Below are 14,843 nucleotides of genomic sequence, written 5' to 3'. Positions count from 1 at the left end.
AAAAGAGATATTTTAACCAATTTTCCTTTAAAAATTGGTTTAAAAAACTGAATCTGGTTGTAAATTTTCCAAAAATTCTGCCAATTAAAAAAAAAATCAGTATATAATAATGAAATCTGCATGACTGTATGACTTACACTATGAATATTGGACTGTTGTTTACAATTGAGTTAAATTCTAAAGGGCTAGACTTACTCATTTCTTTAATCCTTTGGACCAGATGACTTACAGAAGTCGTCACTGCCCCCTTTTCCCTCTCCATCAACCCGACAAAGCAAAGCTTCATGGCCTGTCTATGCTGAGTGACGTTGGACGTTGAGCTTGCTTCTATCAAGGTGTCTGCACCCTTACCAACTGCATCTTTGAACTCACTCACAGCTGTGTGGAGAAGAGTAAATACCCATTATTCATGGGTGCCAAATGGTTTTTGGAAAAAAATTAAAAAAAAAAAATGAGTGGAAGCATTACATCTCACCTTAAACAAACCTTGTACGGCTATGTGACCTTGTGGTATGACACTTGCTTTTGGATCGGAAAGTCCTGGGTTCGAGCCTTGCTCGGCGCATTGTTGAGTCCTTGGTAAAGGCTCTTTACTCACATTCTCTCACTGTACTCGGGTGTAAAATGAGTACCTGGTCGTTAAGAGTATTGTCTCTGTCCGAAAAAATTGTAATATCGCCTTACAGGCGTCAAGTGTTGCTGTTGGCCATGGACCCCTTGTAAAGCGCTTTGAGCACGTTCAGTGGTTATATTCTATATAAAAGCCTGTAAATGAACAATCAAAAATATCTCTCTTAACTCTCCCCTCTCCTTTGGAATTGTATGAGGCCTTTGTTGTTTTTGTTTTTAAGGGTTTTACTGCGCTTGCAACACATTTAGGTTATATCAGCGCCAGTAAAAAGGAAGAAAATCGGATAGTACAAAGTTCTAGAATTACAAATAAGCACCCAAGAAAAAGTAAGACATAGGGGAACTGGGAACAAATAGGGATCACATGTAGATTCCAAGAACACACCACCAATGTACTTAGTTTGAGATCACCTATAAGTCTCATCCAGACAAAAGCACAAAATCCAACAAAGAGGAATACACTCAAAAGCTTACATTATACATTAAAAATAAATATAATAATACATAACAGAGAGATGATGTACAAGGAAAAAAATACCATCTCCCACAACAATAGCTATATGCATTTGACTGTTTCCCTCCAAGCTAGGACTCCGGCCAGGGCCAGGACAAAACCAAGTAATCTCATTCCAAGATAAAGACAGAAAGCATGTTGGAAAACAGATATAAGGGGATAGAAGATACAGTAAGTACCCCCCCGGCCCTTAAACAAACCTTGTACGGCTATGTGGTCTTGTGGTATGACACTCGCTTTTGAATCGGAAAATCCTGGGTTCGAGCCTTGCTCGTCGCATAGTTGAGTCCTTGGTAAAGGCTCTTTACTCACATTCTCTCACTGTACTCAGGGTGTAAAATGAGTACCTGGTCGTTAACAGCGTTGTCTCTGTCTGAAAAAAATTGTAATATCACAGGAGTCAAGTGTTGCTGTTGGCCATGGACTCCTTGTAAAGCACTTTGAGCACGTTCAGTGATTATTGTGCTATATAAAAGCCTGTAAATGAACAATCAAAAACATCTCTCTTAACTCTTCCCTTTCCTTTGGAACTGTATGGGGCCTTTGTTGCATCCATTTCAATAATAATATTTCTCTCTTGAGAAGAAGGACCTTCAGTGGTCTTCTTCTTGGAGACAGGAAAAACTGCTGAGGTGTGAACTGAGCTGTGAAAAAAAAAAAATATAGAAAAATCCGGAAAAACCAGACATTCAACATCGCTAAATATCAGACATGACACCCAGGAATTTTTTTTCTTTTCTAGAAGGTATTGTGGAGGGTACAAGAGGGAGAGAAAGACCCAAGAAGAAGATGGTCACATGACATCAGTGAATGGATGAATAAGCCAGTGACTGAAAGTGGAAGGATGGCGCAGGACGATAGATTGTTTCGGTTGGAAATTGCAGAGGCCATGTCATAGAGGGATAAGCCGTCTTGATGATGAAGATGAAATACTAAAACCAATGATTTTCATATTTTATATACTCAATTATGCGCTTCTCAGAGCAGGACTCAAACCCAGCACCTTCCGATCCGAAATTGAGTGTCATACCACTAGACCACATAGCCGTGCATGTATCTACATTAAAAACTTACTTTTAAGAAAGTGTGCCACTTCTGTAATAGGCCTGAAGCCACACATGCCGACAAATGACGTGAGGGCGATGGCCATTTCAGGCTTATGATTGGAGTCTTTGTAAATGTCGGGATAATCTTTGTGTAGAGCTTCAGCATGAACCTGCATGAAAGGAAAAAAATATAAAATGAATACACGATTAAACCGGTGTGTTACGTGTTCACACAGTATAAAACTAACAAAACACCTTTTTTCATACCATCGACATTGAGACACTGGAATAGTCTCACATCTCCAATGAAAGGAAAATACCATGGCCTATGGAATCTTCAAAATTGAAGTTACAAACTTGAAAGGAAGAAGAAGATGAAATAATTGTTGACTTTAATAGATGCTTCTGCTCCCTTCAGTCATTTAATTAGTTCTTCAATCTTCAAGCAGAAACGAATGCCTTACCTTATTTGGGTGGGCTTGAATTGAGAGGGAAGTTCTTACAGACAACACCTTGAAGAGGAATGGAAGTCGACCTTTGAACTGAAAATTTACGTCTTCCCCTAACAGATCTGGGTTCTGCTGTACCCACTCTGACAATGAAATGTCAGACTGGCCTGGGATGCTCACCACGGACGGCCCGTTTGGATGAGTACCCATCCATAACTGAAAATAAGAAGGGAAAAATATTATTTTCAGAGAAGCTTTAAGACTTTTAGAAAATCACAGCAAGCTCTTATTTAAAGAAATCCTTACATTTGTTCTTTACCATGGTACTTATGTGTCTAGACGACCATGGTACTTATGTGTCTAGACGACCATGGTACTTATGTGTCTAGACAACCATGGTACTTATGTGTCTAGACAACCATGGTACTTATGTGTCTAGACAACCATGGTACTTATGTGTCTAGACGACCATGATACTTATGTGTCTAGACGACCATGATACTTATATGTCTAGACGACCATGGTACTTATATGTCTAGACGACCATGATACTTATGTGTCTAGACGACCATGGTACTTATATGTCTAGACGACCATGGTACTTATGTGTCTAGAAGACCATGGTACTTATATGCCTAGACGAGATTCTTGAGAGGGCCTTTACCTTCCACATCTCCAACCATCCGAAAGGAATCAATGAACAGATTTCACACTATGTTATGTTATGTATACACGCATTCTGTGAGATAGGGGATTAGTAATACTACTTCCTTATTTATCTGAACAAGCCATCAGCAGAACTCAAGTGCTTCAGCCATGCGCAATGATGTGAAAGTTGGATGTCATTTTTAGCTTTTCGTGATTTTTTTTTTCTATGGGGGGGGGGGGGGGGGGGGGGGGGGGGAGAGAAAATGCGCCTGAAACTTACAATACAAATAGTAATTATATGTAGTTGCTTACCTTGAATTAATATTTTATCAATCTAAAGAAAGAATCATATTGACCTCTATTGGTGATTAAGACTAAGATCTTTATTCTGTTAGGGTGGGGGTCCCAATACTCAGTAGAGGGGAGAAATTCTATATACAGGCATCACTTCAATGACTATTAGTGAATATACTGACTTGCTCACATGGAGTATCCAAAGGAAAAAAAAAAGACCACAAAAATGGCTATTTTTTATTTATTCTATCGATTTAGATTTCCAATCGAGCTACATTTATGCAGCCATCTTTGAAAGTTTTGCACTAGCTGTCAATACTGCAGATATTAGATATTAAAGGAGCCAAAATACAAAGTCTGAAACTGAAATACAATTATGGAATAATCTTTACAGATCTATACCAAGGGAAACAATCCATTAAGTTTTGCTCATAAAAAAACTGTTGCATTTAATTAATTCTTTTCATTTAGTTCAATTTTATAATTCTTTTTGAATAGTTGGCAACATCTACTACAAGGAAAATGTCTTTAAAAGCATCTCTTGTGGATATCATCTATATTAATGGCTGTTCTATACTCCCATACTGAAATATCTTAATTGTCAAAGATTGTGCGGCTATGTGGTCTAGTGGTATGACACTCGCTTTCAGATCGGAAGGTGAGTTCGAGCCTCTTGCTCAGCGCATAGTTGAGTCCTTGGAAATGGCTCTTTACTCTCATTCTCTCACCGAACTCAGGTGTAAAATGAGTACCTGGTCGTTAACAGCGTTGTCTTTCTCTGAAAAATTGTAATATTGCCTAACAGGCATCATGTCCCGTCCTACATGTTAAATGTTGCTGTTGACCAGGGACCCCTTGTAAAGCGCTTTGAGCACATTTAGTGGATATGGCGCTATATAAAGCTCAATTTTTTAAAAGCTCAATTGTGCACATCGAAATGGTGCGTTTATAAGTGACTCCGAAAGAGTTGAACATCTAAATTTTATATATGGATTTGATTAGTTTAATATCTAACCATCTTCTCTTTCATCTTGTGTCATTTAATTGCAGCTAATTGATGCACTTTACATATCTTGCATATTCATTCATAGAGTGCCTGCGACAGGAAGATGATATAACATTTCTTTCAATTCCCCCCCACAAAATCTTAGTCCCAACTTTTTATTTCACCCCATCAAAAAAATCTTTCTTAATACTTAGGCTGTTTCTCTTGGCAGATAAAATTCCATATACAGGCACCTCATCAGTAATTATTAGTAAATCTTCTTAGTTGCTCACCTTGAAATAGTTTTATTTATCCAAAGAAAGAAACAAATGGACCTCCAATCAAGCCACTAAAACTACGAGTTGTCATTATTTTCATGGTTTAAACATTTTCAGTCAAGCAAAACTTGTGCGGCCATCTTGCATAGTTATCACTTGTGTCTGAGAGTCCTCTTCTTCTTCTTCTTCCTTTGATTGCCCACAATCAATTGGTTGATTATTATGGCAAATATGAAACTGCTTTCTAATCTCTCTGTATTCCTTGTTTATAATCGTTAGTCTAAAATCAATTTCCAGGGACATTCAGGGGTCGTCAACGTTGGTCAGTGGTGGTTTGTGTAAGGTCTAAGTATTTGCATAGCAACTTGCCACAAAAGCATCAATTGTAGTCCTAGGCATTCCAACCCTAACGCTACAGTATATTTTCTAATCATCATTGAAGTGGCGCCTGTATATGGAATTTCTCCCAGAAAATCTCTCATCATGCAAGGGGTTTAACTCCAATTGTACAATGTACGATATTTACCTCTGCATATGTTGCATTTGGATCAACTTTGAAGTCTTGATCAACGCTTGACTTCAGCTGGGCCACAGCACTATCTTCACCTCTTTTACCCCATGCATACTGCTGTACTGCATACTTCAATGCAAACACTGAAAATAAAAGTTAAATATATTTGTTTTCTTTAGGGTCACTGTCTTAACCTCAATTTCAACTACCATTCTCACTCACCATGTCTTTTTCTCCATTGAATGTACTGATACTGATAGTTTGAGTTTGTGGAACGAAAAAGTATAAAAATAAAATAACTGTCCAAATGAAATCAAAAACGAAAACTAGAAGACATGTAAACGTCCAGTCGTAATTCGTGAAATATGAAAGTTGGAACTGTCTATTGAGCATCCATTCACAAAAGAAGATTTTAAAAGACAAGTCAAGTACTACGTTATATGAGTAATAAGCAAAAGTAATACACTATTTGAACATGAAAGTCACAGAATTGAAAGACTAAAGCAATCTAACACCAAACAATCTCCCAGTCAATACAAGATCTAAGTGGAAATCGCCCAGCCGTGGCAAGAAAGACGCAAATGGTAATATACTTATCGAAAACAACGAAATTTTGGAACGTTGGGCAGTATACATAAAAAATCTATACGCGGATGACAAAAGAGGGACGAGCTTGGATAAAGAAATCTCTACTGTGAACACGGGTCCCCAGATTATGCGAGAAGAAGTAGCAGCTGCTTGCAAAGAGATGAAAAAGGGGAAAGCGGAAGGCCAAGATAGCTTCTCAATAGAATTGATTGACGCCCTCGACGATCTGGGAATAGACATTCTGACAAAAGCCTTTAATGTCTTATATGAAAAGGGTGAATTGCCTCATGTCTTAAGACAATCGGTATTCATTACGATACCCAAAAAACAAGGAACTATTGACTGTGACCAACACAGAACAATCAGCATTATGAGCCAGGCCACAAAAATTATATTAAGAATACTTATGGAAAGAATGAGGAGCAAGATCTCTCCAGAGATAAGTGACGAGCAGTTTGGTTTTGTTACAGAAAAGGGTACAGTAAATGCAATTTTTACATTGAAAACATTAATGCAACGGTCAATCAAAAAACAAAAATCACTTTATCTATGCTTCATTGATTATTCCAAAGCTTTTGATTCAGTACAGCACGATACGTTATTCAAAATCTTAGAAAAGATCGGTATAGACAGTAAAGACCTTCGACTTGTGAAAAACTTATATTGGAATCAAACAGCGTGTGTCAAACTGGATGATGAAACATCGGACTTCTTTAACATCGAGAAAGGAGTAAGACAAGGTTGCGTCTTATCACCGGACTTTATTAACATATATAGTGAAATAATATTAAAAAGAAATTGAAGATATGAAATGCTTCGTCGTTGGAGGGCAGAATATGAATAGAGTAGATTCAGGTCAAACCGGACGCTACCTGATTCGATGTCTAATTTCCTTTTGTTTTGTTTTTTCCCAGGTGCATATTTCTAGTAACTAAGCATACGTCTCTTGTGACGTTTTTCCTGCCGTTTCAATGAGTGCAATCAAGGAGAAGTCAAAGAATCGTGTTTCCATCGAGATATTTCTCACAAAACGTAAGTATCCCGTTCTTTGTTATGGGTTGCAAGGTGTGCAAGGAAGTTGCTATTTAAGCTATTTATACGTTTTTATTAAGGAGTTTCGGCTCAACCACTGCACTACATGCTATTTTAGGATCGTTTGATTGTGGTTAGATCGTCTGACGATGTCCGGTTTTCATTTTAGCTCCAGTGGGGGGGGGGGGGGGGGGTGTCCGGTTTGACCAAAGAAAATTTAAATGATTCAGGTGAAACCAGACGGGTTGATTAAGTTGTTTATTATTATTCTAGACGTCTATAATATTATTTGTTGCAATGCTTTCCTTGTATTTCTGTTGACCAGCCTATGTTTATCATGATTATTATTATTATTAGAAAATTAGGGAGGCCTTCCGAAAGCGTCTACACCTACATCCCCAGTATTATAATGTTTTGGGAGGGGGGAAACTTTTTTTATAATGTTCTGGTAGGGGGTTTGGGAGGGGGGAGACTTTAAAATAAAACTTTTCCCCTCCCAAACCCCCTACGAGAACATTATAAAAAAATACTGGGGATGTAGGAGCTTTCGGAAGGCCTCCCTAAAATTATATTATGTTCACCATTGTAAAGGAAAATTTACATTATTAGACTAGCCAGTCTATGAAAATGAAGTTCAAATATCTAAATAAAGTTAATTTTTTCACATTGTTACAGGCACCAAGATGCCGCGATCAAAGTACACTGACAAGAGTGTGGATGCTGCACTTGATGCCATCCGCACCAAAAATCTTTCATTCCGCCAGGCTGCTGCGACCTACTCTGTCCCGAAATCAACCCTGATGGACAAGATGGCCGGAAAATACCCCGTCCATAGGGTATCTCATACAGTGTTGGCCACAGAGGAGGAGAAAAAACTTGTCAAATGGATGGTGGCCTGTGCCAGGGCAGGTGAAGGGAAGGACAGGGAGCAGCTGTGCCTGGAGGTGCAAAGAATAATGAATGCTGAAGGCAGAGAGACCCCCTTCAAAAACAACAAGCCAGGATATTACTGGTACAAAGCATTCATGGAGAGACACAAGGGGGAGGTGCGGGAGAGAAAAGCGATGTCCCTTGGGGAACAACGCGCCCAGGTATCAGAAGGAAAGATTCGTGGGTGGTTCCACACCATGCGGACATCGCTAATGTCAAATGGCATCGACATTACCAAGGTCCCCCCCCCCCCCCCCCCAGCAACGTCTTCAATTGCGACGAGACTGGCTTCCCTTTCTAACTGGGAGGTTCAGTCATCATTGCAGACATTTCTTCCAAGCACCCCTATCAAGTCGGCTCCGATAACAAAACCCAAGTGACGGGGCTCAGAAGGGGAAGGGCAAGAAGAGGAGAGTGGAAGAAAGAGTGGAGTCTAGTGCAGAGGATGATGATACGATGGTTGTGTATGATGACAGGTCGGACGTTGAGATGGATATGGATGAGTTATGTGGTGTGAATGACAAAGATGAACGTTTATGTGATTTTTGTGGAAGTGATAGGAACCTGGATGGATGGATTTGGTGCAAGTGTGGGAGGTGGTACCACAGAGGATGTACTGGCACAGAGAGAGAGAGAGAAGATACTGGGGATGAGTGAGGAGGAGATCAGTGTTTTCACGTTTGTTTGTACATTGTGCAAGTGACATGTTGCGTTATGATTATGTACCCTATTAATTGTTTTGAATAAATTATTTTTGTCTTTCTCTGTTGAAAATGAACATAAACGTGTTTATTTATCTATCTAGACGTCTAGATCTAGTCTAGCTATTTATGAAAATATATGGCAGTCGTTTTGGGGGAAGGAAACATTCTGCCAATTTATGGAAAGAGTCCTTCAAAGTCCTTGGAATGCTGGAATCGAACCCTAAATTGACCAATGACCCGGCAGATAGTTTACAAACTGAGCCTATGGATCTGTTGTAACTGTTTATGAATTGAAAACTATTAAAAAAACGAAAGGAAACAGTGTTTTTCAACATCCGTGAAGGGTGTCCGGTTTGCCCAAGTTGGGTGTCCGGTTGGACCTTAACGTTCCATAAGTCATAAGTGTCCGGTAGTACCAAAATGTCACGAATAACATTTTGCGTCGAGAACATGGAAAAGACTGCTTAGGGTGCAAAATCGGCTTGTTCACCTGAAACCGGCCACTTGAGCGTTACATTTTACGACATCACTATACAGCATTGGTCTTATTTCTGGCCAGCAGTCTTCCATTCTCTGAGACGACCACAGATAAGGCTTGTGTGTCCGGTAAGCCTGAATCTACTCTAGCATAAGATACGCAGACAATGGTACTCTGATGGCCTACTCTCCAGAACACGTGCAGAAATTTTTAGCTATAGTGGTGTGCAAAAGTGAAAAGATGGGCCTGAAACTAAATATTAAGAAAACTGAATGCGTGGTGGTCTCAAAGAATGACAACAACGCGACCTTCCACTTGTCAAGCAAAGGAGAGACCATCAAACAAGTAAAGAAATTTAAATATTTAGGCACTATATCACCCATGACGCACGTGACATAGAGGATATAAAACAAAGAATAGCAATAGCAAAAATCGTGTTCCATAAAATGCGACCAGTTGTGTCAAACAACAACCTAAACTTGAAGACAAGAATGAAAGTTGTAGAAACATATGTTATTGTTATAAGTACCCTTTTATACGGTTGTGAAACGTGGACGCTTGAAAAAGAATGTACGAGGAGGTTAGAGTTAGAGGCATTTGAGATGTGGGTGTATAGAAGAATGTTGAGGGTATCATGGACAGACGTGTACGAAAGAGGAAGTGTTGGAGAAGGTGAGAAAGGGAAGAATACTGATCGATAACATCAGAAAGAGGCAATTACGGTTTCTAGGACATGTGTGGAGAAGAGATGGAATAGAAAAGTTGGTAACATCTGGGATGATCGAAGGAAAGAGAGCTAGAGGAAGACAAAGAATGACTTATCAAAAGAACCTAAGAATCAACCAAACAATTATGCAAAGAGAGCAGGCCAAGGAGTTAAGAGAGGAGCTGAAGAGAAGACGAGAAGCAGGGGAAGATGTAGTCATATATAAGAAAAGGGTCATTTTCAGGGAAAAGTTTAGTGAACAAACAAGAAAGAGAGACAGCGATGTTGGAGGAAATGACTGGGACTGGGATGAGGAATGACTATATTGGAAACGTGTCAGTCCAATTGCCCAAAATGTTTCTGAGCAAGGACTCGAAGACAACAAGAAAATTCAAAAAAGAGAAGTACCAGTAAATGATAAGGAGGGCAGCACGTGAATATGAAAAAATACCCTGAAGTTCATGTACACGAACGCAGACAGTGTGATGAATAAGAGAGAGGAGCTAAAGGCTATGGCAGAAGAAGAAGATCCTGATGTGATAGCAATAACAGAAGCTAAGCCAAAGAATGCAACAACACACCCAACCATAGCAGAGTTAGGTATTGAGGGATACACTATAATAGCTAGCAGAGATTTTGAAACTTCCGGCAGAGGAGTATACTTATTGGTGAGAGAGAACCTCAAGGTTAACCCCATAGAGGAACTCACAGATCACGACTTTAGGGAGAGCGCTTGGTGCTCGATTGGAGTAACTGGACAAAGTCAGATACTAGTAGGAGTGATTTATCGGAGCCCAAATAGCACAGGAGAAAATAATGAGAGAATGTTGGAGATGATAAGGAGAGCATCACAAAAAAAGCATACAGAGATAATTATTATGGGAGACTTCAACATGCCGGAACTGGAGTGGAAAGGGATGGACGAACCAAAAGAGGGAAGCCTGGAGGAAAGTTTCATAGAAACCATTGAAGATTGCTACCTACAACAGATAATAAAAGAACCCACGAGACAGAGAAAAAACCAAAAGCCCAACGTATTGGATTTGATAGTGATGGAGGAAGAAAATGACATAATCGACCTAAGACTGAGCCACCCACTGGGAAAAAGCGACCATGCGACCATATTCCTAAAACTGAGGGCGACATCAGAGACTGTAGATGAAAAACTGACACTCAGATATAGGAAGGCTGATCTAGAGAGTATGAAAGAGGAACTGGGGCATATCAAATGGGAGGAAATACTAATCGAGGACACCGTAGGAAACAACTGGAGTAGATTTACCAGAGTACTTAACCAATGCTTCGAGAAAAACATCCTGAAAAGCAGAGGGAACCGGGTTGGGAGAAGAAATCAACCTTGGATGACGCAGGAAGTGAGAGAGGCATTACGGAAGAAGAAGGCAGTAAATAGAAGATACTCTAGAAGCAAAAAGGAAGAGGATTGGGACAAATACAAAAGAGTGAGAAACGCAACTACTAAAATAGTCCGACAAGCGCATCAAAAGTATGAGAACAAGATAGCAGAGGAAACGAAAGAAAATCCTAAAGTATTCTGGAGTTATGTAAACAGTAAAATGAAGACAAGACAGGGAACCTGTGACCACATGACTACCATCTACAAGACTATGGTTAGATCAAAGCTGGAATATGCTAACTGCATATGGTATCCGAAGTTTGAGGGAGACAAAGACAGTTTGGAAAGAGTGCAAAGGAGAGCAACAAAACTTATCACACACCTGAAAGACAAAACATACTGTGAGAGATTGAAAGAATTAAATCTCCCGACCTTAGATTACAGGAGAAGAAGGGGAGATATGATCCAAACATATAAAATAGTAAAGGGAATAGACAGGGTAGAGGCAGGATTCCTTAAACCAAACAAGAACATTCAGACAAGAGGAAACAGCAAGAAACTGAAAAAAGAACGTTTTAAAACAAATGAAAGAAGGAACTTTTTTTCATCTAGAATTGTAAATAACTGGAATAAACTACAAGAAACCACAGTATCAGCAAAAAATTTGAATAAATTCAAAGCAGAGTTGGAGATAAGCAACACCCTAGGAAACAAGTTCAATTATAAAAATTGGTCCAATCATTAATAGATGAGGAGGAGCGAAGGAGACTACACCAAGTCTAAAAGCTCTATACAGAGGTATCCAGGTAGAGGTATAGGTATAAAAAAGAAGATGGCACTTGGGCATCTGAAGATGAAGACAAGGCAGAGGTGCTAAATCTCTTCTTTGCAAGTGTCTTTACAGTGGAGAACCAGAAAAACTTGCCAGATATTGCTAAAAGAAGTAATATAGATACTACACAATGGCCGATTACTGAAGAGAGAGTAATGAAGAGACTACAAAACCTAAAGGAGAGTAAATCACCTGGACCTGACAAACTTCATCCTTACATCCTAAAAAACTTAGCAGAGCAGCTAGTAGAACCCCTAACCAAGATATTTAACCAGTCGATGAAAGAAGGAAGACTACCAAGGGAATGGAAAGAAGCTAACGTCACAGCCATATTCAAGAAGGGAGACAGAAAAAATCCAGAAAACTACAGACCAGTGAGCCTGACATCTGTCGTCTGCAAGCTCATGGAACAGCTGATTAGAGAAGAAATGGTTGATCATATGACCAAGAACAAACTATTCAGCAAAGATCAACATGGTTTCATGGCGGGAAGGTCTACAGTAACAAACCTACTTGAAACAATTGATGACTGGACGAGAGACCTGGAATTAGGCAACAATTTAGATGTCATATACCTCGACTTCAGAAAGGCATTTGACAAAGTTCCACACTGGCGCCTAATCAAGAAATTGGAACAGTATCAAATTAATGATCAGACAGTCAAATGGGTCCGAGATTTCCTCAAAGATAGAAGACAAAAAGTGATAGTGAATGGAACAGCATCAACAGAGAGACTGGTAACAAGTGGAGTTCCACAAGGAAGTGTACTGGGACCAGTTCTCTTCCTGATTTATATCAATGACTTGCCAGACAATCTATCATCTAAATGTAAAATCTTTGCCGATGATACTAAGCTCTATGGAGTAGCTAATACAGAAGAAGAAAGAAACACCTTACAACAAGATTTGAAAAAGCTTGAAGAATGGTCCGAAATATGGCAGATGGAGTTCAATGTAGATAAATGTGCAGTTCTTCACCTAGGAAAAAACAACAGAGAAGCAAACTATATAATGAAAGAAAAACCCCTGCAGAAATCCAATGGGGAAAAAGACCTAGGAGTATTTATTGATAGGAAGCTAAACTTCAAGAAGCAAATTAAAGATGTTCAATCTAAGGCTAGTAAAACACTCGGAATAGTGAAAAGAAATTTCAAGAATCTGAAAACAAAACACATGACTACCATCTACAAGACTATGGTTAGATCAAAGCTGGAATATGCTAACTGCATATGGTATCCGAAGTTTGAGGGAGACAAAGACTGTTTGGAAAGAGTGCAAAGGAGAGCAACAAAACTTATCACACACCTGAAAGACAAAACATACTGTGAGAGATTGAAAGAATTAAATCTCCCGACCTTAGATTACAGGAGAAGAAGGGGAGATATGATCCAAACATATAAAATAGTAAAGGGAATAGACAGGGTAGAGGCAGGATTCCTTAAACCTAACAAGAACATTCAGACACGAGGAAACAGCAAGAAACTGAAAAAAGAACGTTTTAAAACAAATGAAAGAAGGAACTTTTTTCATCTAGAATTGTAAATAACTGGAATAAACTACAAGAAACCACAGTATCAGCAAAAAATTTGAATAAATTCAAAGCAGAGTTGGAGATAAGCAACACCCTAGGAAACAAGTTCAATTATAAAAATTGGTCCAATCATTAATAGATGAGGAGGAGCGAAGGAGACTACACCAAGTCTAAAAGCTCTATACAGAGGTATCCAGGTATGGCCAAATGTCACTTAAAAAGCAACACAGATTTCATGCGCACCGCAGAGGATCGTGATTCGTGGAGGCAGCTGACCGGCAACGTACTCAAGAGCACAAGCCACGATGGATGATGAATACACTATTTATACTCTAATACCACAGAATGGATGGCTAAGACCAAGTACACAGTTAGAAGTCTCTCAAAACGCCACTCCTTCATTTAGGTCACTTCGTTGCGAGTATGTAATGTTAGTGTAAGTTATGTAGTAGAGTAGCAGAGTAGTAGTAGGCAAGAAGTAAGTCGTCTACTATACTATAAATATAAAATATGTATCTATATCTAAGTCATTCAATTCAATCCAATTCAATTCAAATATTTATTTATTGTCGTCATTGTGTAAGCAAGTTTAAGTTAAAATTAAGAATTAAAAGTGGATGAGTTAAATGTTGCTAACTTTCTATGCAGTTTCTTATCTTGTCTTGTAGAAGAAAGGACAAATTCCGGTAGATACTACTCAGCAAAAAGACGAGATTAAACTCAAACAAAAACTCGATTCCTTCCCGAAGTAACAAGTACCAGTATACAAAGTCTCAGTCTCAGGGCTCAAACTCAAGTCAACCTCAAATGAAAATGTTCACTCTCAAATGACAACTCATCATCTGAATCAAGTTGAGACCGTTTATGAAAGAAATGGTAATCTTAAATATCGCCATAAAAGCCATGGTCTATTGCTTTCTTCCTTGTATTTTTGTTTGTTTTTTTAACTGAGTACAAATCGGTCAATTGGTGATCATTATTATTGTTTACCTTTCGGGGAAGCCATGGCTGTACACAAACAAATGAATGTTAAAATGAAACGAAATATTAATCAAACGACGAAAAACACGTCTCACAGTGAACGGAGACGTGATCATTCGATTATTTATAAAATAATCCGAAAGCCTCGTTTGCTCCCAGGAAAAAGAAGATGAAAAAGAAAAGAAAAGAAAAAACTACAAGACACCACGATGATGAATTGTTTGTTTGTTAGTTTTTAAGGGTTTTATGGCTCTTGCAACACATTTAGACCATATCAGCGCCAGTAAAAAGGAAGAAAATGGGATAGTCAAAAACTTCTAGAAAATGAAACAACAAAGAAAAGTAAGACTATG

General features: G+C 38.9%; 1 protein-coding gene across 2 annotated transcripts in view; it reads right to left on the bottom strand.

The window, feature by feature from the left end:
* The window catches only part of LOC144980783 (mannose-6-phosphate isomerase-like), a 19,769-nt gene extending 5,184 nt beyond the window's left edge, over positions 1–14,585 (bottom strand). Inside the window, exons 1-5 of one of the 2 annotated variants that reach the window (XM_078928586.1) lie at positions 14,500–14,585; positions 5,371–5,498; positions 2,655–2,855; positions 2,219–2,360; positions 196–378 (exon numbers count right to left, since the gene is read on the bottom strand). In XM_078928586.1, the coding sequence (XP_078784712.1) occupies positions 196–378; positions 2,219–2,360; positions 2,655–2,855; positions 5,371–5,498; positions 14,500–14,515 (670 nt within the window). In that variant the 5' untranslated portion in view covers positions 14,516–14,585. Of the gene's footprint in view, positions 1–195; positions 379–2,218; positions 2,361–2,654; positions 2,856–5,370; positions 5,499–14,146; positions 14,423–14,499 lie in introns of those variants that run through there. The other variant, XM_078928587.1, reaches the window with a different exon arrangement.
* Between the last annotated feature and the right edge of the window lie 258 nt (positions 14,586–14,843).

The sequence above is a fragment of the Berghia stephanieae genome, chromosome 10, assembly GCF_034508935.2.
Source record: "Berghia stephanieae isolate SIO BIC M18660-M18661 chromosome 10, UCSD_Bste_1.3, whole genome shotgun sequence".
In the NCBI taxonomy this organism is placed as follows: domain Eukaryota; kingdom Metazoa; phylum Mollusca; class Gastropoda; order Nudibranchia; family Aeolidiidae; genus Berghia; species Berghia stephanieae.
Note: the sequence above shows the minus strand (reverse complement) of the source record. Positions and strands in the feature narration are given on the sequence as shown.